At 34.9% G+C, this 21408-nt stretch overlaps 1 protein-coding gene across 35 annotated transcripts in view; it reads left to right on the top strand.

The window, feature by feature from the left end:
* The window catches only part of SGIP1 (SH3GL interacting endocytic adaptor 1), a 222914-nt gene extending 202378 nt beyond the window's left edge, over positions 1-20536 (top strand). For 23 of the 35 annotated variants that reach the window (XM_054684016.2, XM_054684015.2, XM_003308176.6 and 20 more), the window contains 5 exons: positions 4046-4178; positions 9085-9287; positions 10414-10478; positions 11028-11192; positions 12507-20536. In XM_054684016.2, the coding sequence (XP_054539991.1) occupies positions 4046-4178; positions 9085-9287; positions 10414-10478; positions 11028-11192; positions 12507-12529 (589 nt within the window). In that variant the 3' untranslated portion in view covers positions 12530-20536. The remainder of the gene's footprint in view (positions 1-4045; positions 4179-9084; positions 9288-10413; positions 10479-11027; positions 11193-12506) is intronic. The other 12 variants (XM_054684003.2, XM_063800886.1, XM_063800870.1 and 9 more) reach the window with 1 other exon arrangement.
* The last annotated feature ends 872 nt before the right edge of the window (positions 20537-21408 follow it).

Raw genomic sequence — 21408 nt, 5'->3', positions numbered from 1 at the left:
TTACTCATTATCAACAGACAGTCGATGACAATGGTGGGAAATGAGCCAAATAACAAGAATAAAATCCTTTCATTGTATGAGCATCTTTTTATTTTTATTTTATTTCATTTTATTTTATTTTTGAGATGGAGTCTTGCTCTGTTGCCTAGGCTGGAGTGCAGTGGCACCATCTCAGCTCTCTGCAACCTCCGCCTCCTGGGTTCAAGTGGTTCTCCTGCCTCAGCCTCCCAAGTAGCTGAGATTACAGGCGCCCACCACCACACCTGGCTAATTTTTGTATTTTTAGTAGAGATGGGGTTTCGCCATGTTGGCCAGGCTGGTCTCAAACTACTGACTTCAAGTGATCTGCCTGCCTTGGCCTCCCAAAGTGCTGGGATTACAGCCATGAGCCACCACGCCTGGCCTTCTTTTTAAATCAATTGTGTGTGTAGGTGTGACAGTGCATGTGCATATGCATAATAAAGACCTCAAATTCAGGTTTAATAGTTAATACAATTTCATTGTAATGATCATTGTTTTGATGGAACTTTACATGTATGACATAAAAGAAACTTATGCAAATATGTTTATATCAATGTAATTTTTCACATTTTCTATTAAACCTGAATTTGATGTCTTTATTATGCATATGCACAGTCACACAAACCCACATGCATGCATGCTATTAAAATGATCAATTATACAAGTTAATTATTTGCAGTGAATGAGCTGAAAGAAGTCTTCTTGACAGCTTCTCCATCATCAACTCCTGATGTTCATCTGCAAACCCCTCTCTGAAGTGGCCACTTTTTTCTTTACTGCCACCTGCCTTGTCCAAGTGACCACTGTCTTTTCCCCATACCACTGCAATTGCCTTCTCTCCCTGAAGCCAATCTTGCCCCCCTCCAATACATTATAACAGCCAGGTGGTCTTTTATGAGTAAATCAGGTCTCCTTTGTTCACAACTCCCTGGTGGCTTCGCATTACACCTGTCCCAGAATCTAAACCTGTTACCATTGCCTTTGAGGCCTTGAGTTGTTTACCCTTGTCTGCCTCTCCATTCTCATCTCCCACCATCCTGCCTCAGAATCCTTTTAGCTCCAGCCAGACCTGCCAATCTCAGAAACAGGCTGCATCCTTTCCCACAACAGGGCTTTGTAGTACTTGTTTCCCCTGCCTCGAATACTGTTTCAACCTTCTTCACCTGACTCCAACTCATCCTTTAGTCTCAGCTCTACTCTGCCTCCTGGACTATCCCATTCTCCTCCCCATACCCCCACCAACCAGCCCCAAACTAGTAGCTTGGTGTAAAAGTAATTGCAGTTTCTACCATTACTTTTAAATGACAAAAACCGCAATTCCTTTTGTGCCAGCGTAATAAATTCTGTCCCCTTGTTATTCTCTCTAAAGGTACCCTGTTCTTTTCCTTTGTAGCACTTACTACAGTTAATAATGACATATCTATTTGTGTTTCGTCATTCATCCATCTCCCCCACAAGACTGTGCAAACGGTGAGGGAATGGAAAAAGTCTCTTAATTCGAATTCTTGCTTCAGTTTCCCTCCATGTTTTGGTTGTGCACGTTGAGCCAGTTTATTTTTCAAGGTTCCTCCATCTGAAATTAGGAATTATGTGCCAATATCTTGCCAGTTTGTTTGTAAATATGACTGGTGTCATAGTTACAGCTTTTGTTGCATTTTTAGGCAGTTATGTTGCCAAGTTCTTAGGCATATGTGCAAAAGTTGTATACATATATTAACATACTGGTCTTATACATAGAATCAAATATCACTCAAAGCGGTTTTGCTTAACAAAATATTATATAGACCCTTAAATTATTATTTGCAAAAGTAAAAAAAAAAGAAATAAAATATATCCCATTAATTTGGATCTTATGAACTCTAAATACTTGATCACTGTAACAGGGCTGTGATGAGTGACCCTTTAGTCATCTATAGACTCTTTAGTTTCGTTATGCAGTGCCACTCCACTACCTCAACCACCACAACCATCCCCAGTTTTTTAAAAAGGCGTTGTTGACCAAGCATGATTCTAGATTGCAGTACCAGCCTTTAGTGTCTATCATCAGCCAATTGTTTCCTTAATGTTTACTGAAGAAGACTTATATGTCACCATGGCCCCTGGAGACATTTCGGTTTGCAATCCCTATGACAGGGGCCAAATTGAAATTTACATCTACTTCTTTCCTGTGAAAAAAATTTGCTTGTAAAAAATATGCGGGAACAATTGTCAACTCAAGTATGAGACTGAAGAATGCTCAAGGCTTCTTGAGCATTTAAGAATTCCATCTCTGTGTAAGCATTTGATTGGCAAAGCTTTCTTGAATATTTATTAAAGCAGGTTCTCTAAGAAATTATCACAGACCTATGACAGCTTATTTTGCTATTAATCTCAGCAAATGTATTTCTTTAAAATAACATTATATAATTGAGGGTTTCCCAATTATTCAAATCTACTTAGTACAAATTAATGACATGTTGCTAGATATTAATTCTGAATCTCTATTTTGGCATGGTGTGAAAGTGTTATTTGTAGAACTGATATGGGCTGGAATCTGGCTGTGTTTCTTATTAGCTGCATGACCTTAAGCAAATTATTTAATTTCACTGACCCTCTGTTACTCTTACCTCCTGCCTGCTTGTATAGCAACAGCTCTGGGAGCTTGGGTAACTTAGATGCTTTTCAATTTAAAAAAAACTCAGATAGCCCTTATCAGCATCCCTAGCTCAACTGAAAAGGGACAAAGTCTTAAGGACCGGGTGTATTTTCCACCCCCTTCCTCCATTTCCAGGGCCAAAGAGCTTTGCCTCATCCTCAATAACCTTATATCCAGGGACAGCAAAACCACACTGGTCACACTCTGACTTGGCCACTCTTTCCTAACAGATCAGTGACAGTTTTAAGGCCCTGGTGTTTTTTACTCAGCTTTCTTGATTTATGAGACTTCTGGAGGCTGAATCATAGCAACTTACTTTTGACCTGTCTTTTCACTTTTTCACTGAATCAGCCTTCTCTCTTCTCAACCACTAATTTTCTCTTTTTATAACAAGTTTGCTCATCTTTAAAAACAAAGACAATAATTCTTCCTTTGCAGGGTAGATTTTAATGAAATAGTTTATAATGCCTAGCATATAATAGGTGATTAAGAAATTATAACTACTGTTATTGCACTATATAGGATATTCTGAAAGTGAAGTGTCAGCAAATGTGTGTGACAAGTAACTGAATCACTTATGGCCTCAGCTTCCTCATTATATGGGAAATGAGTTATATGTTTGTACACTCTTGCCTGATTCTTTTTATCATTGAGATGAGCATTTGCAAGATAGATTGGGTAAGTGGTCTGTATACAGGCCTCTGAGCAAAGCTAAGACTCTCATAGGGATATAAAACTTCTTAGCTTATACAGACTCTGCTCTTCTTCTGTATTATAACTACCAAAATTATCATTTAAACTCCAGGATCATCTTATAAGTGAAGGGAAATCTTTGATGATTTAAATGCTCATGGATGAAATATTATGAATGCTGAAAAGGCAGCATGGTAATTTTAGTATCACTCTTTTCTGCTTAGTTGGTGATAAAGACCATGTTTACATTTGGCCAAATATTTCACTGGATAATTTCTGAGAAACTACTGGTCAAAGTAATTCAAAAATAAATAAATGTATTCAGTTCCTTAATTGCCTTAACTGACTAATTTAGACAAAGCTGGTTCCGTAGAAAGGGATATTAAGTTTGAGTTAATAAATAATTCACTCTTTAAAGCTCCCAATTATCATCGCAATTAGTTAATATTACTGAGCACTCACTGAGATTGATAGCAACACAGTAGCTCCTCCTCGTGGATGTTAATCTACCAACACAATAGCATTCAGAACTGTATTTGTATGAAAACCACACTACTGTTAATAGATTCATAATAATCTCTACAAATTGTCAAAAGATGGCTGTACATATCAGACGACAATTTGCTAAGATGCTTCGTGTAGGGTTTATATTTGTTTTAAGATGCTACTCAATCATTTTTCTTCCCAAATGAACAGTGATAATACACAAAATGATGCCAATACCAAGGAATTCTGGGTAAACATGCCAAATTTGATGACTCACCTAAAGAAAGTGTCTGAACAAAAACCCCAGGCTACATATTATAACGTTGACATGCTCAAATATCAGGTAAGCCTATTTACATGATCAGTATCTCTTCCACATGACATATTTGTTTTCTAAAGTACCTACTATTGAATAAAAGTAACTAAAGTAACACTTCTTTTAGCGTTTAAAAGCTATAACTCATTTCTTTAAATGGAAACTTTAAAAGACAACTTGGGGACTACTGACAAAAATATTCATACATATTCTTATTAGTTTAAGCTTACAAGTAAAACATTTTATCACAAAATTAGAGAAATGTGCCACAAAAAAATGAAGTTGCAGAACATTATACTAATTAAGATTATAAGTTTATATTGATAAACAAGATGATTATAATTTTGTTAAGAACATTACTATACTAAAACCTCTTATTTTAAATGATTCAATGTACACAATCTGCTTTTGTTTTTCTAGTAAGATAGTCCTATGAAAGAATTCTAATAAAATCTAACATTAAGAAATAGTTCAATAATAAAGGAATGTTTGATACTTACAATATATGAGAACTTTCTTTTTGTATCTAGAATTGCCCTTACATCAGATTATTATTGACATAGTAAATAAGCCTGATTCATACCAGGATCCTGATAGTGCCTGAGTCTCTCATTGGTTCCCAGCCACTTGACTGCCTAGATTTTTTTGTTTTTTTTTTTTTTTTTGAGACAGAGTCTCACCCTATCACCCAGGCTGGAGTGCAGTGGCACAATCTTGGCTCACTGCAACGTCCACCTCCTGTGTTCAAGCGATTCTCCTGCCTCAGCCTCCTGAGTAGCTAGGAATACAGGCGTGCACCACCAAGCCCTGCTAATTTTTTGTATTTTTAATAGAGACGGGGTTTCACCCTGTTGGCTATGCTGGTCTGGAACTCCTGACCTCAGGTGATCCGCCCGCATCAGCCTCCCAAAGTGCTGGGATTACAGGCATGAGCCACCACACCAGCTGACTCCCTAGATTTTTTTAAACATTTTTATTTTTTAAATTGACAGGTACAATTGTATGTCTGTATTAGGTACAACATGATATTTTGAATATATGTACATTATGGAATGACTAAACTAACATATGTATTACCTCACATAGTTATTTTTGTGATGAGAACACTTTCCATTCACTTTAGCGTTTTTCAGGAATACAGTATATGGTTATTACCTATAGTCACCACCTTATGCAATCAATCTCTTGAATTTATTCCTGTCATCTAACTGAAATTTTGTGTCTTTTGACCAACATCTCTCCAAACAAACCCCCACCCCACCCCACCACCACTACCTCAGCCTCTGGTAACCACCATTCTACTCTAATTCTATAAGATCAACTTTTATTTTTATGTTTATTTTATTTTATTTTATTTTATTTTGTTTAGTTTAGTTTTTTGAGATGAAGTCTCGCTCTGTTGCCCAAGCTGGAGTGCAGTGGCACGATCTCGGCTAATAGCAACATCCACCTCCTGGGTTCAAGTGATTCTCCTGCCTCAGCCTCCCAAGTAGCTAGGATTACAGGCATGCACCATCATCCTGGCTAATTTTTGTATTTTCGATAGAGACAGGGTTTCACCATGTTGGCCAGGCTGGTCTCGAACTCCCAGCCTCAGGTGATCCCCGTTCCTTGGCCTCCCAAAGTGCCACTGTGCCCAGCCAAGATCAACTTTTAAATATTCCACATAAGAGTGAGATTGTGTGGTATTGGTCTTTCTGTGCCTGGCTCATTTCATTTACCACGTTTTTAATGCATTATAATTTTTGATTAAATATGTTCAGATTATTTTTCTTCAAATGAAGGAAGTTGTACTTTAATAAAAATCAGGACATCTCAAACTTGACTGTATTTCTCAATCAAATGCTGGTTCTGAATTGATGCTAAAAAGAAATATATGTGTATACATATTTAAATAATATAAATATTTATTTATAATATTTACATATACAATCTAGATATATATAAAACCTATACAATCTATAATATATAAAATAACACATTATATTCATAAATATAAATATTTATACAAATATTTTAAATATAAATATTTATACAAATATTTTAAATATAAATATTTATATAGTTTAAAATATTGTATAAAATATGCAAATATATAAATATGATATATTATATGTGAATATAATATGATATATGTGAATATAATATATAATATATGTGAATATATTATATTATATGTGAATATAATATATTGTATCTTATATGTAAATATAGGTAGATATCATTATTAAATATACATATATGTATTTTTGGGGGTGTTAGGACCTAGCAGATATATATATTAAATATACTTTTTGAATTTTATTTAATTGGTTTAGAATGCCACCCAGGTATCTGTACTTTGTATAAGTTTCTCAAGGGAGTCTATGCATCCTCTGCTTTGGAAAACATTTATTTAAATTGTTGTAAGAAAACCATTTAAAGTGAAATATCTATAAAATGGTGTATTTTCCAGAAATGCAAAAGAATATAATTTTTTCTTGTGAGAATAGTATATACTCTTCGAACATTATGGATAATACTGAAAAAATATATAATATGGCATAAATTCATCACTTACAAATTAAAATGTAATCGAAAACACATTTTATTTAACTTTTTCCCAAAATATTTAAACATGCTTAGTGACTGCTTTATGCTTTGGGAGAAATGAAAGGAAATAAGAAAGGAAAACTCTAAATGTAATTTTTTCTCTGAATGAGAAGTTAAATTTCGAGGCAGAAGTTAAATTTCATGTATGGTTTGCATCCCCAAAGTGTGAAAATAAGTTGGCACTTCTTTCCCTTCGTGGACTCTAATTATATACACTGCATGTACATCTTCACTTCAGATAAAAAATTTTTTTAAATTATTAAATCCTGTAGAGTTTTTTTCATTTCCGTATTTGTTATTAAGTAAATCTAGAAATTAGAATTCACCTATTGCAGTATGAGCTTTGTGTAAAGTATTAAAATGTAGGCAAGGGCTGGGCACGGTGGCTCATGTCTGTAATCCTAACACTTTGGGAGGCTGAGGCAGGAGGATCACTTGAGCCCAGGAGTTCGAGACTAGCCTGGGCAACATAATGAGACCCCATCTCTTCTTTTTTAAAATAAATAAATAAAGTGTAGGCAAGATACTGAATTCTAGAATTAAGTCAGCTTTCTACTGGCCACTGACCTCAAGTGCTTAATATCCCAGAACTTCAGTTTCCTCATCTACAAATAAGGGTGATAATGATATCTGCCTATTTTATAGGTTGCTATAAGAAGCTAATAATAGCCTAATATATTCCAAAGTACTTTGTGAAATGTCAACAGTCCTAGACTTGCTGCTTTATTTTAACGTGTTCTCTGAGGAATCCCTTTTGCTGTTGTTTAGCTGTGTTCTTGTTGTTGTTTTTCAACAATGCAAGGAATTGGGTGGAGAAGCACAACTAGCATTTTGTGGAAATTGCACTTAAATCGCAGCATGTTTAGTTTCTGGCCCGATAGCATCCCCCCAGAAATTGGGACGATCAAAAACACATTTTCATATATCCACAAAGCACCTCCCCAGGTAGAGGAACTATAATCAGGTTGAGAACTACTGCTGAGGACAGAGTCCAGAAAAAGGGGTGGGGGAGGGGGGATTCTGCTCTGCTTTTGATCTGCTTTAGTTAATAGATTTCTTAATAAATATTTGCCTGCAGAAAGCATTATGCTGCCAATAATATTTAAAGTTTAAAAACTATAATGATTAACTAGCTTAAATTGTCATCAAAAGCCATATCTGTCATTTTATAAAAGAATCCATTTGGGGGCTTGTTTCTGCCACAACCACTCCTGCCTTGAGAGTTCAGTCTACCTTCAGGACCCTTCTCCATGGTGATCATCTGTGCAGGCATTTCCTAGACAGTTGTTTATATCCTTCAAAATCAGCAAAGCTCATCACACTCCATGAATAAAAATCCAAGGGCATAGACACCACTCATCTGATCCCTGCAATGTGCATGTACTCGTGAGAGGTGACTTTCTTAAACACCTTTTCACCACCATAATGAACGATCGAGAAATTCCAACACTGTGAATTTTTCACTGTGGACCCAGAATTCACATCAATATTATTGTCTTTAGATAAATGTTTGTTGATTCTTCAAACCTGGCTTTTTCTTGGTCAAGCTCACAGCTGATTCTAATTAGTATCGACAGTAGATTCTAGCACTGTAGCACTTCCAGCTAAAGGAATCCCAAAGGAAGTAAAAACTAGAAATAACTTCCAGTTACTCCCTTTGGGATTTGCCAAAGCAAGGCCTTGAAACCAGGTGTGAAATCCCAAAGGAGTAATAATAACCTACCCTAGTCTAACTCACTGGTTTGTTGTTGAAGAGCAAATATGGTAAGAATATTAATAGGTGACATTTATCAAAATGTAATTCCTAGTGTGTGCTAGGCATCCTGCTGAGTGTTTCACAAAAGAACACCTCCTTCAATCTTCCTGACAACCCTATGGGTAAATATTATTGTTGTAATTCCCATTTAGCGGATGAGGAAACTACAGAAGCTCAGAGAGGTTCTGAGCTAGGGACTTGTCCAAGATCACTCAGCTTGTAAGTAGAGTTTCAGAATCAGAACTCACACCTGGGACTGTCTAGCTTCCTGGCCTCAGCTCCTGGCCAGCATGCTATTCCACCTCCTTAACTGACATGAAGTGTACTGAAAACTCCAAAGTGCCACCGAGACTCTAATAGCTGCTTTCGTGTTTTTAGTCTGTAACAGTTTACTTGAAGCACCCAGCTCTCTCACAGCACGCTTCACGGTGCCTCTCACTCACGGTTGCTTGTGAGCAGCATAAACAACATATGACATTTTGTTTGATGTCTAAGAACATCCCTGTAGGAGAAAATCATAGCTTCTGGTTTTGTTTCAGATTAATGGTCCAGACTTAAATATTCTCTTTCCTGTCGTTCGGCAAGGTGTCTGCCCAGGGCATTCAGTCCACACCTCTGAACCTGGCAGTGAATTGGCGATGTGAGCCTTCAAGCACTGACCTGCGCATAGATTACAAATATAATACAGATGCAATGACGACTGCTGTGGCCCTCAACAATGTGCAGTTCCTGGTCCCCATCGATGGAGGAGTCACCAAGCTCCAGGCAGTGCTCCCACCAGCAGTCTGGTATGAAGCCTCCTGTTCTCTCCACCAAAGGGCTCCTCTGGGTCAAGAGGTCACAGACTCCTTAGCACTTGTGTGTCCTGTAGGAGGAGATGACAGCAGGCCTGTGTATTAGGGTTCAGGGCAGGAAACAGAAACCACTGGTAGCTATTTTAAGCAAAAACTAATTCAACAGGGACTTCAATGCTTACACAATGGTGGAAGTGCTAAAGGAACAGGCTGGATCTCCAAAAATGCCTCCCAGAGCTCTGCAGAACTGGCCTGCCACAATCCCGGGAAGGAGAGAAAGTAGAAGGCTACCAGTAGAACCACTGAATTCAGGAAGCCACAGCTGTAATTCTGATCCTAGGACCAGCAAGCTCCTATTGGTACCTCCTTAAGTGCTTCTTGGCACCCACAAACTAGAGGCTAGAGTGGACTCCTGTTGTTAGAAGATCCCAACATCTGAGTTAGATTGCTGATCAGAGGAAAACAGTCAAGAAAGCTGCAGGAGAATGGCCTCTGCCTCCCTTCTGTCTTCTAAATCTCAAACCGTGCATGCAATTGGTAAACCTAATTTGTACCTAGGACCCTAACTGCAAAGGCCTCTGAGAAATGCAGTGTTTCATTTTGTAGCCTCTGAACTATAAAAAGGCACACTAGAGAAGGTATGGGACTAGAAACTGAATAGATACATTGTGCCTATATCATCTATTATAAAGGACTTGTTCTAGAAAGAGCATTTCACTTTTTCCATACGACTGTCACAAGCAAAAAGTGGAATTTGTTTTAAAAATGAATGTCAGCCAGATCATGACCCCAATTTAAATTACCTTAATTAATTGATTAACACTCCTATGTATCTTCCCATGTATCTGTCTTAGCAGATTTATTTTAAAAAAAATTTAATTCTACTTTGTCCTCTCAATGTTCATCTCATGGTGTTCTGGCTAGTTACAATAAGGACAGAGAAAAAAGAGATTTATGTATGTCTGGGAGGGGAGAGAGAGAGACAGGGAATTTTTAAATTGTAGTGAAACTATTCAAGCTCTATTTTTAAAAATTAATACTATCCAGGAAAAAAAAACATGGCATCCACTAAACAAAAACTCTTGGATATGCAAAAACCTTTTACCTAATTTATTTTTAGGAATGCTGAACAACAGAGAATATTGTGGAAGATTCCTGATATCTCTCAGAAGTCAGAAAATGGAGGTAATGGAATCACAAGTTTATTTTATTTAACATGTAAAGCTAAAATGGCTTTAGGTATTTGCCAACTATTACCCAAAACATGTAGCAATAAAAACAAGCAGAATATTTCACTCCATTTTTGCATTTACTTATTTCAATTAATAAAAGCAAATAATTCTTCAATTAATTCTCTTTTTCCCCTTTTCTACAGACTCCATATCAAACAAACTATCATTTAGGCCTCTTAAGGAGGCATGTTTCCATCCTGTGTCAGATTCCACGCTCCCTGATTAGATATTTTTCACTCTCCTCAGATATTAATCATAGGTTGGAAAATACAAGGGCTTCCAAGTAGCACGTCTTCAAATTTTGAGGTACCATCTCATGGAAGTACACTTTTACCAGTGTGCAAACAGAATTGCTCATAATATTCAATGATAAACTCATTTAATCACCATTTTGTCAAAGAATGGTGTCTGATTTTGTACGTTAACTTTTGAATGCAACCTCCAAAATTATATCCGAAATATTATGTTGACTGTTACCTTGTAATAATGTGTTTTTTTTTAGGGGTGGGTTCTTTGTTGGCAAGATTTCAGTTATCTGAAGGCCCAAGCAAACCTTCTCCATTGGTTGTGCAGTTCACAAGTGAAGGAAGCACCCTTTCTGGCTGTGACATTGAACTTGTTGGAGCAGGGTATCGATTTTCACTCATCAAGAAAAGGTTTGCTGCAGGTAAATGAATATCTTGATTTTTTCATTTGCGAAAATAATGTTGCCTTGGCTACTCTTAAGAGGAATAGGTTGTGATTTTCTCATCTTTTTCCTCCACCTCTTTCCCACTCCCAACCCCCATCCCAATTAGAAAACAAACCAATTATTGAATGAAGTAGAAATAGGACAATGCACTAGAAATCAGAAGTCAGGAGGCTCTGACTTCTAACTCTGTTTCTTAAGTGGGGCTAGTTGTTCCCATTATATAGATGTATATACTGAGGTTAATGGAGTAAATCCTTCTTTTATTATATTGACGAACAAGACAAATACTTTTTGCCTTTTATTTTTATTTATTTATTTTTTTTGGTGAGACGGAGTCTCTCTCTGTTGCCCAGGCTGGACTGCAGTGGCGCGATCTCTGCTCACTGCAAGCTCTGCCTCCCGGGTTCACGCCATTCTCCTGCCTCAGCCTCCCGAGTAGCTGGGACTACAGGCGCCCACCACCACGCATGGCTAATTTTTTGTATTTTAGTAGAGACAGGGTTTCACCGTGTTAGCCAGGATGGTCTTGAACTCCTGAGCTCGTGATCCGCCCACCTCGGCCTCCTAAAGTACTAGGATTATAGGCGGTGAGCCACCGCACCCAGCCTTGCCTTTTAATTTATCTCCCACCTGAAAACTTTTTGTTCTCTGACAGGACTTCACAGAGTTTAGACTTGTCAGGTTTAGCTGAGATCTGGGAGAATCTATTTTTCACTTTAATAACAAACTCAAAGAATCTAGGCCACAGATCAAAACTGGTCACCCATAAGCTGAAGGTAGCCATGAGACAGGTTTTATTTGGCACAAACAATGGGGTTTTATTTTGTTTTTCAATTGGGGGAGAGGAACTCTCTAATACTAGAGTGATTATACTTTTCAGTGATTTGCTGGGATAAATCCTGGTTTTTTTATGTCTATTGTACTGATGTAATTATTAATTATAACCTTTTCGCTCTCAAAAATGATCCAAATTGGAATATAAGTTATATGAGCACCCTTTCTAACATAAGTTGGATTCTCACATCCAGAAATAAATCTCCCAATCTATTCTAGGCAAACCCCAAACCTCTGCAAATTGTTGATCTATGGAAATGTGAAAAGGCAACTAGCTGATCTGAAAAACTGAAAATTGATTTGGAAACTTTATGTATCTTTTATTCGTATTGTACCTCTGAAGTATGCAGTATCTGGCTCCTAGGGGTAGGGAAGGAGGAATAGAAATGTTACCCATATAATAATTACATTATTGAACTACCAGATAACCTGCTGACATGTTGTTTTGTTTTGCAGGAAAATACTTGGCAGATAACTAATGAAATCTTATGCAAGGATTTGGAGGATTCATATAATGGAGAACTGATGTATGAGAAACAGGTTTTAATTTTGGTTTGATGAAAACAAACCAATATCTGCACTTGGGATATATCAGGTGGAAAGTCAATGACTTTCATCTGTGATTTCCCTCACACACTACCATGATGACCAGTCCTACAGTATTTACTTCTAGGTGTAATATTGTTAATGGTTTTAAAATGTAATTATTGTATTTGTAAATTGTACTCTCATTCCAGTAAGGCAGTTAGACACTTGAGTTTTAGCATTTTACCATTCCTGAAATGGATGTAATTTAAACTGTGGTATGTAAATTTAATAGTAGTATTGTTGAATGGCACAATGCTTACAGAGGTAGATTGCATTTTGTCAATATATAAAATTTAAATATAATATTGATAGCTGTCATAAAGGGGGTGCCACATATTAAAGAAACTTAAGTGGAACCAGAAGAAAAAGAAACAAACTTACTTTTCTTCAATCCTTAGTATGTTTTACTCTAGTGCTAAATAAAAATTCTATCTTCAAATGTTTAGTGGGTTAAATTGAGAAACTATTTCAGAAAAAAATTCTAAGGTTACAGCATATTCAAAGAAAAGCATTAGTTACCACTTTTTAAAAAGCTTTTTTTTCAAACTGCAAATTTCATAAAAATGCAAACTGTGTAAACAGGGCCTCTTATTTTTATAACTTGTGTAAAAAGGGAAAGCAATTCATATTTAAAATTTAAGTATATTAAATTATAATCAAGAGTAAAGAAGATGTTGAAGTCTTAACTACTTGCCCCTCTCTACAGTTTTGCAAATGTGGGGATTGCTGAATAATCAGTCAGACTAAAACCAAAATTGTGATTTTAAGATTTCAAGACTTTCCATAGTTGAACTGGTTAAGAATTTTTGCTTAATTACTCTGAATAGATGATCTTACTCATCCAGTATGGGGGAGTGATACCTTGCGTCTGCCTCTTTACCCACAGGAATCAAAACGCTGAGACTGAGAATTTTAGGGAAAAAAAAGTCCCCTGTTTAGATCCAGAAGGAGAGTTTTAATCATTGTTTATATCATTTGAGAATGAAAAAATAAGCTTTATAAATGAAATTCTATTCACATTACTGGGTAATAAATTTCCTTTCGGATGATTAGGATTCATTGTATAAAACTGTAAATCTTTGCCATTCTTGGAGAAGCAAAAGGAGAGTTATCAAAAATGTATGTCATTTCATCGTTGCAAGGTATAATAAAAACTGTAATTATTCAATCTGGCCCTGCCATATGAACATTTAGAAAGACAAACTTCTTTGGGAGTCTCAGTTGTAAAACCTTCCCTCATTAAGATCTGAAAATGTTAGTCTTCCTTTAAGTCATAGAACTTATTTAAACATAAACCAATTTCTATTACAGGTTATGCTATTAAATAGCTGTAATTATTAAGTTATTATTTTTATAATTAGTTGTTAAATTTCATTTTACACCCACTCAAATTTAACAAAGAATCTTTAGCCCCTTTAAATTTTAGAATTAAATTAAATTTTTAAAGTCTTACTTCTAAAATGAGATTGTGACTGGTAATTGTTTATAGTGAAACTTTTTAAATTAATCTTTGTACTCCTCTATCAGTGCTTGCTACCAAGAGAATGTCCAAAATGATTTGTTTTACCATGGGAAAATTCTTACTATTCAACAAACTCTCAGTTGGCCCCCTACAGCAGTCTGGTGTTGAAGTTTCTTTGAACGAACTAATTAATATACTCATTTCATGTAAAGGTATCCAATTTGATTTTGAAACCAAAATAGAAAATGCAAAACTCTAAATTCCATGAAACATGAAATTTATGACACCAAAATCAATGGAGAGTAAGCAGCAGCAAACTGAGAATTACCCAGCATATGAATATAACAATGTGTTTTTAAGTAATCAATTCATTTAAAAAATTGAATATTAATACAAAGCATATTAAAAACGTGTAAATATTACTGGTTCTCATGTCTTTGTATTTATATTTTATTTTGTTTTATTTTGTATAGATCTAGAATGAATTAGTAATTAAACACAAGGGTTTTTTCCCAAAAAATTATTTTACTGATTTTTGAAAATTTAATTAAAAACATAGATTACAGTAATCTCTAACATTATTCAAATCTTTCTAGGGACTAAATTAGAAACTATGAAGAAATCCTAGAATCTCTTAACTGGTCTTTATGGAACAGAATGGGAGTCAACAATTTCAAAATGATTGAACTATGAATAACCAGAACCTCAATAGAAAATGTATCCCTTCACCTTTCAGAAAAGAGATCAAATAATAACACAATAAGCTGGTATCAGGGATTTGCATTTTGACATTTTGTTGTTTCTTTTTAATTTTGTAGATTATAATCTCCTGTTACATCTATATCCACAGTACTGTAGAATAAGAATTCATGTCCTGAAAATGGTCCCAGGCAATGAAAGAGTCTCAGTTATCAAAGACATTAAGTCAGATTCATTTATTCATTTTATTCCCAAGTCAGAATAAAATGAACTAGTAGGTATTAAAACTATTTTCAGTACTAGGGGTTAAAACAAAAAGAAATTGTTCTAGTTAACCAGAACACCATTTCCTGAACGTTATGATCTTTAAAAGGTTCTGCTTTAGCAAGATAAAAAGTATAAATGATGCTACTTTATTTTGGCAACATGGAAATTTTGTTTTTCTTTTCCAATAAAATCCATATTTTCGTGAAATTTTTAAAAATAAATTTTTATCAAGAATTAGTCTGAATTTTATCATAATTGAAATTTATAATTACTAAGAATTAAATTTTTAATCATTTTTAAAGCTGTGTTCTTCTCCACACCCACAGCCAAAATGGAAATTCACTGTATGGTATTTGGGACTATATTTCACCTGTAAAAGAAAGAATGTCCACAATTCAAACGGTTTTGAGTTAATAGATAGGAATCCCTCAGTCAAACTACAGAATTTGTTTGTTTTATATATTCTTAGTCAGCAAAGTGTTTGAGCTATAATTACAAATATTTCCATTTCTAAATCTTCTTTTAGAAAAGCAGATAACTGTAATACCTTGGCTCTGCCACTGACTCCTGCCATATGATATTGGACAAGTCACTGCCCTTTTCAGTTTCTCATCTTTAGAATGGGGAGTTGGGATTGCCAGTGGTTTTCAAGCTTTTCTTAACAGCAGGGCTTTTTTTCTAATAAAATTGCACATGGAATCCTGGTAGGCAAAACAGCTCAAAGCAATGCAGGAGTTTCTCCAACAGTTTAAATCGGGGCTCCCCAGAGCATGGTTTAAATACCATTACAGTACACAATGATCTATCATGTGTCTTCCAACTCTGAAGTTCCACAGTTGTAATTTACTCAGATAAACCACCTTTTGAGGCTTTATAAGCAAACTTGTAAAATCACAGTAATTGAATGATATACAATAAAAATTGACAGAGTGTGTACCATGTACCAGTCACTAGAGATATTAGCTCATTTAATCCTCTTATCAATCAAAAAATTGTAAGTACTCTTTTTAATTCCTGTTTTACAAGTGATGACACTGAGGCTTAAATAGAATAATCTCCCCAAAATGACACGGCAGCTGAAAGTAACCCAGCTATTCTGACTGCAAAGGAAACGCCTTAATTGCTTTGTCCATCCTGAACAAAACAATCTGTTTTATGTCACTATACATACTCCATTTGAATGCCAAGGTAGAAGGCACCATGAAAAACCATTACCAAAATAAGGATAATTCCAAAAACAAAACTGTCAAAAAAGAATCACTGCTTCTCAAAATATGATTGGTATCATCACTTATTAATGTTTTGTATCATCACTTATTAATGATTTTGGCTTGGTCACCACTATGCCTGGAAGGTAGTAGGCACTGATAAACATTGTTAAACACCGTAACAACACAAAATGATCTACCACATGTCAATGTCTTCCATCTCTGAAATTCCATGATTCTACTTTACTCAGATATACCACCTTTTGTGGCATTATAAGGAAACATGTATAATCAAGTTCATACAAGCTATACACAGTAGGCATCGATAAATTTGTATTGACGGCATAAACTTCTAGGGATGAGATTTGGGAATATACATTTTGATAAGTGCCCCAAATTTGAGAATCATTGCTCTAGTAGATCTCTAAGGTCCTTCTTAGTTCTGACATTATATCAGATTTTAAGCATTAAATTCTAAGATGAAAACCATTTTTCTAGTCAGTTTATTTTTCATTCAGTCCACTTAATTTCCTCCAATCTTAAAAATTTTTTTTCCCTAGGAAAATCCCTATCTTTTTCTTAAAGTTACTCTGTTATACTATCTCAGTCTCAAAGTAGCCTGAAATGCACTTTCTCATTTTCATATTTCTGTCCTTTTCTTCAATGTTTTAAAAGACTTGAAGTAGAAGGGAAGTTGCAAGCTGTTATTTATTCAAATACAAAATCCTAATCAATATTTCCTTCTTTGCAAGGGACATTCAGATCTCTAACTTGTGAGTTGAACCTATTTATTTTGTAAGTTTTGACTTTACAAACATGTGGTAGCCTCATTCTAAAAGAGTTGCACGAATATTTTTTCTCAAAATAACCACAGGCTGTAAATTAAATTGAACAATACAGTAAAATATGCAGATACATACTAAACAGATGAGTGTGTGTGTATGTGTCTGTATTTAAGCTTTTCCTTTTCCAAAAGATTATACATTTGAGCAAAATCCCATTCCGTCTAAATGTACTCATTTTGCCACATGGTTTTCTGATCAGCAATTTTTTTTAAAAATGGAAGTGTTACATTATATTTAATAATATCAAAACAAGAGTGATCTCTAAATATAGCTTTGAAAGTTAATATAATATGATGTGTCCATGCAATGAGTCAAATTAGATTGTTGATATAAATGAACAAATCAATCCAAGTTACATTGATTAAAGGGACTATTTGGATGACCAGCCTCACCATCTTTTACTGTGTGCACTTTCCTCTTAAGGTTTTGTTGTATTTTCCCTGCTCCTTTAGGCTTTTTTTTCATGTGGAAAACAGTATCTAAATGCCATTCTCTCACTTATGAATTAAATATGGCTACCATTAATGTTCCTTTTTGTCAGTGGAGTGTACGGAAGGAAAATGAGATAGGAGTACATTGCTTAAGTCTCTAAATATTAAAAACAACAACAAAACACTTGCCTTTCTCTTGTGTCATTGCTTCAATGTTCTGTCATCTTCTGCAAGCTAGAGTTGCACTGCTGACATCTAATTAAGATCTAAATAACTTTCATGAAGGAATGTCAAATGTAAAGTCTGTTGAGTTGACCATGGTGAACCTCTTGATTGGTCCTCACATTTAATATCTGATTTCTCTCCTAAATGGGTATGTCTATGAGGAAAAGACACCTATTTGTTGACATTGACCATGGGTATAATAATTTATTCTCTAGGTTTAACTTCTAAAATTATTTTTCCTTTGATTTCTAACTGCCTCCTTCTATCCCTAGAGTAATACCTTGCCTACCTTAAATACATCTTTATCCTTGTAAAAAATGTTTTGGCAAAAAGCAAATATATTTTTAAATGTCCCGTAATGTTTTAAAGAAAAGAAGTAAAGTGTATTTGGGCTATGCTCACCAATATTCCAGTATTTTACAAATTGTGTTCTGGAAGATGTTCATTGTGGTCTGAGAACAAATAGTCCTATACTATAATTCTCTCTCTTTGGACATTGACAATAAATGTTAGTGTTTTAATGAAGCTTAAGAAAGTTATTGAATCAGGTAAAAAAAAAATTTTTCTAAGCACACCTTGAGAAACCTTTGGAAAAGTTTTCTTTTAACACTAGTTTATATATCCTTCAATAATTGTAAATAAAATAACCAGGAATGCTTTGAAAAAAACGCTTCTGGAATTTTGTTTTAATTTTAAGAGAATTCCTGTCATTTCAAATGAATTGTTATCTATTTTAAATTTCATTAGTATCTCTTAGTGAATTTAACTTTATCATCTAAAATATTCAAAACAAAACAATAAAATTATTTTAATTGTTTTTGTATTATTTTTAAGGCTTGCACCTATGACCAGCATATCAGACCCCTATCTGTTGAAGATGTTTCCAATTCTTTGCCATGTGGAATTAATGCCAGTGAATAATCTCCAGTAACGTTTTACTAAACAGCTTTAGGAAACTGAATCATGATAGATCAATGTTGACAGTATTTTTACATCAGCTTGTCAGAAATTATATTAAAAACACTTTGGGGAAAGCTAAGAGCAGTGCACTGTTTAGCACAGATTTTGTGAGATTCTATACTCTTTTAATGAGCATTTCATAGGTTTTTTTTTGTTGTTTTTTTTTCTTTTTTTGCTTTGCTTTACTTTGCCAATCAGTTACTTTTATACCAAATTAATGAAGTTTCTTTAAAAACTTCCTGGTTAAATTGTCTGTTATCATATAGAAAAGAATCAAACTGAATCACTTTACATTTCTCTAAAGATAGTTCAGTTTTTAATCCATCCAGAGTTTGTGAATCAGCCTGATAGATCATAAGCCATTTATAATTTTTAAACATTCCATTGAATGAGTATATCATACAAATGTTAATTCCATCTCGCTCATTCAGTTTTACATTACTTTTTTGACTTTTTTTTCTCGCAAAGTAAATGCTTGATATTATTCATTCACCATCACTCTAAGGTATTTTAAATCATACAAGTAACTATCACAAGAACCACTGTCACAAGATCCAAAGTCAGATTTTTTTTCCTTTTCAAGTTGCTAGAATGATAATTCATATAGCTGTGTTGATTTTTCAGGTCAGAATTTAGTTCTTGCTTTGTTAAATGGACATACATGAAAGAGATTGGCTCCTATCTAATTCATATTCTCTCTCTTTATCTCTCTCTCTCTCTCTCTTTCTCTCTGTGTGTGTGTGTGTGTGTGTCTCTTTCCTCTCTGTCTAAGGGGAATTGAAAAATTGCTGCTGAATAATTTTTCTTGAAAAAGCCAAGTGTTGATATGATGATATATTAATCTTATCTATGAACAGAGCTTCACCACAGGCCAAGCAGTAATGTATACAGCTGGCTTTTTAAGCTGTTTGAACACTATTGTTTTCTATTAAAAAGAGTTTTTGTTTGTTTTTCACTTGTATAGTAAAAGATCATATGAATTAAATACTCGGATATTAATTTTCATTCCTACTAAGTGGCCATGTAAGACATTGATTTTTTTTAAACTTGAACAATATAAGAATCTAGGAATCTCAGAAAGATTTTGCTGTGTTTCTATAGGTAATGAAATCCTGTCAATTAAGGAAAATGCTGTGTGTAATTTGATTTGGTGGTAGCCTTTATTTAGAGCTCTCTTTGATCTATGTAGCAAAAATACACTGTTTCTTTTTAATCTTGTACTAAGTACATAATTTCACAAAAATACCTTGGGCATAAAATATTTACAAAACTGTGAATTAAAATACTCAAGATACTTTTAAAGTTTAGTCAAAATGTTGATTCCCAGCCTTTTTCCTACACGTCTATTTCAAAAGAGTATACTTTTTTCTGACAGCCATTACTGCTTAGTCTGTAATGAAAGCTTTACTGCTTCTATGCTGTGCTCAAGAGAAAACCAACAACAGAAGCGAAGACTTGCTCCTTCACAGAATTGCAGCAAAGCTCTCTGCTGGGCAATGGTGACAGGAAAGTGTGTCATTGACTTGTTGAAGATAATCATGAGACCATCTTAACATTACTTGCCTTATAAGCTAGAAATAGTATGGATATCACTTTTTGTAAATAATAATTTTTGGAAATGTTTTTTGTTCATAATTTTCCCAATCACCTATTTCACAAAATCCTGAATATGCAATTATTTATTATGACACATTACTGCAACTAGGGCTCCCATTCCAGAACAAAGTTTAATTCTATATGTAAGTTGTTACTGAAATGTGATTTCTTTTTCTGGAAAATAAATGAAAAATATGAAAATGAATTGAATTGTGAATATCTTTTGCTGTCAGCCTCTTAAAATTTTACCCACATTTCTGGAAAACTTCATTCCATGTTTAGGGTAGGGATGGTGGGCCAAAGGTCTGTCAAAGGTCAAGGGTTAAGAGTTAGACAAATCTCAGCTCTGTGATTTAAATATCGACTTGAGCATGTTACTCAACGATTCTACATTTCCTTATCTTAAAAAAAAAAATAGAGTAATGTCCCCTATGTCATAGTCACTGAACAGATTCAATGAGATAATGTTTATCCATCACCTAGCAGTTCCTATCTAGTCCATAGTAGATATTCAATCAACAATCCTTTCCTGTTCTTATCTTTGTGTGAGTAGAGATTGGGATGGGCAAAAATATCTATTTCTCTTCTTCCAACACTATCCTAACACTGTGCTCCACCGGAATCCCAATGTATTACTGTCAGCTAATGCTAATTGCAGCAGGACACGCATCAGGAGTCATGCCCTTGGCTAGATGCTTGGAGGCATCTTGTTTCTGCTTCCAATGATTGCCCACTACAGGAGGGTCCCTATAGTGTTTATTTTGTTTGCTTTTGGTTTGGGGAGGCCCAGTGGGCTTAGGCTGGGGATAGTCGCTAAAGAAGAGGAAAGGCCCATTCATACCAGCAGGTAGGTCCTCAACCCCAAACAGCCTCATTTCAAAACTTCTTAGACATTAACAGGCTCAGAAGAGTCTTGTTAAGGAAAGCGAAGGAACCCAGCCCGGTTTGTAATACACTGGAGTTAAGACCATGAGTTTCAGGGGCGGTGGGCATATTATTTAACATTTTAGAATCTCAATTTTCCAAATCCTTTAAAGGGAAAACATTCCTTTCTTGACAGAGTTATTGTGACGACTA

Source organism: Pan troglodytes, chromosome 1 (genome assembly GCF_028858775.2).
Source record: "Pan troglodytes isolate AG18354 chromosome 1, NHGRI_mPanTro3-v2.0_pri, whole genome shotgun sequence".
Taxonomy (NCBI): Eukaryota; Metazoa; Chordata; class Mammalia; order Primates; family Hominidae; genus Pan; species Pan troglodytes.
The sequence above is the reverse complement of the archived record's forward strand: the minus strand, read 5'-3'. Positions and strand labels throughout refer to the sequence as shown.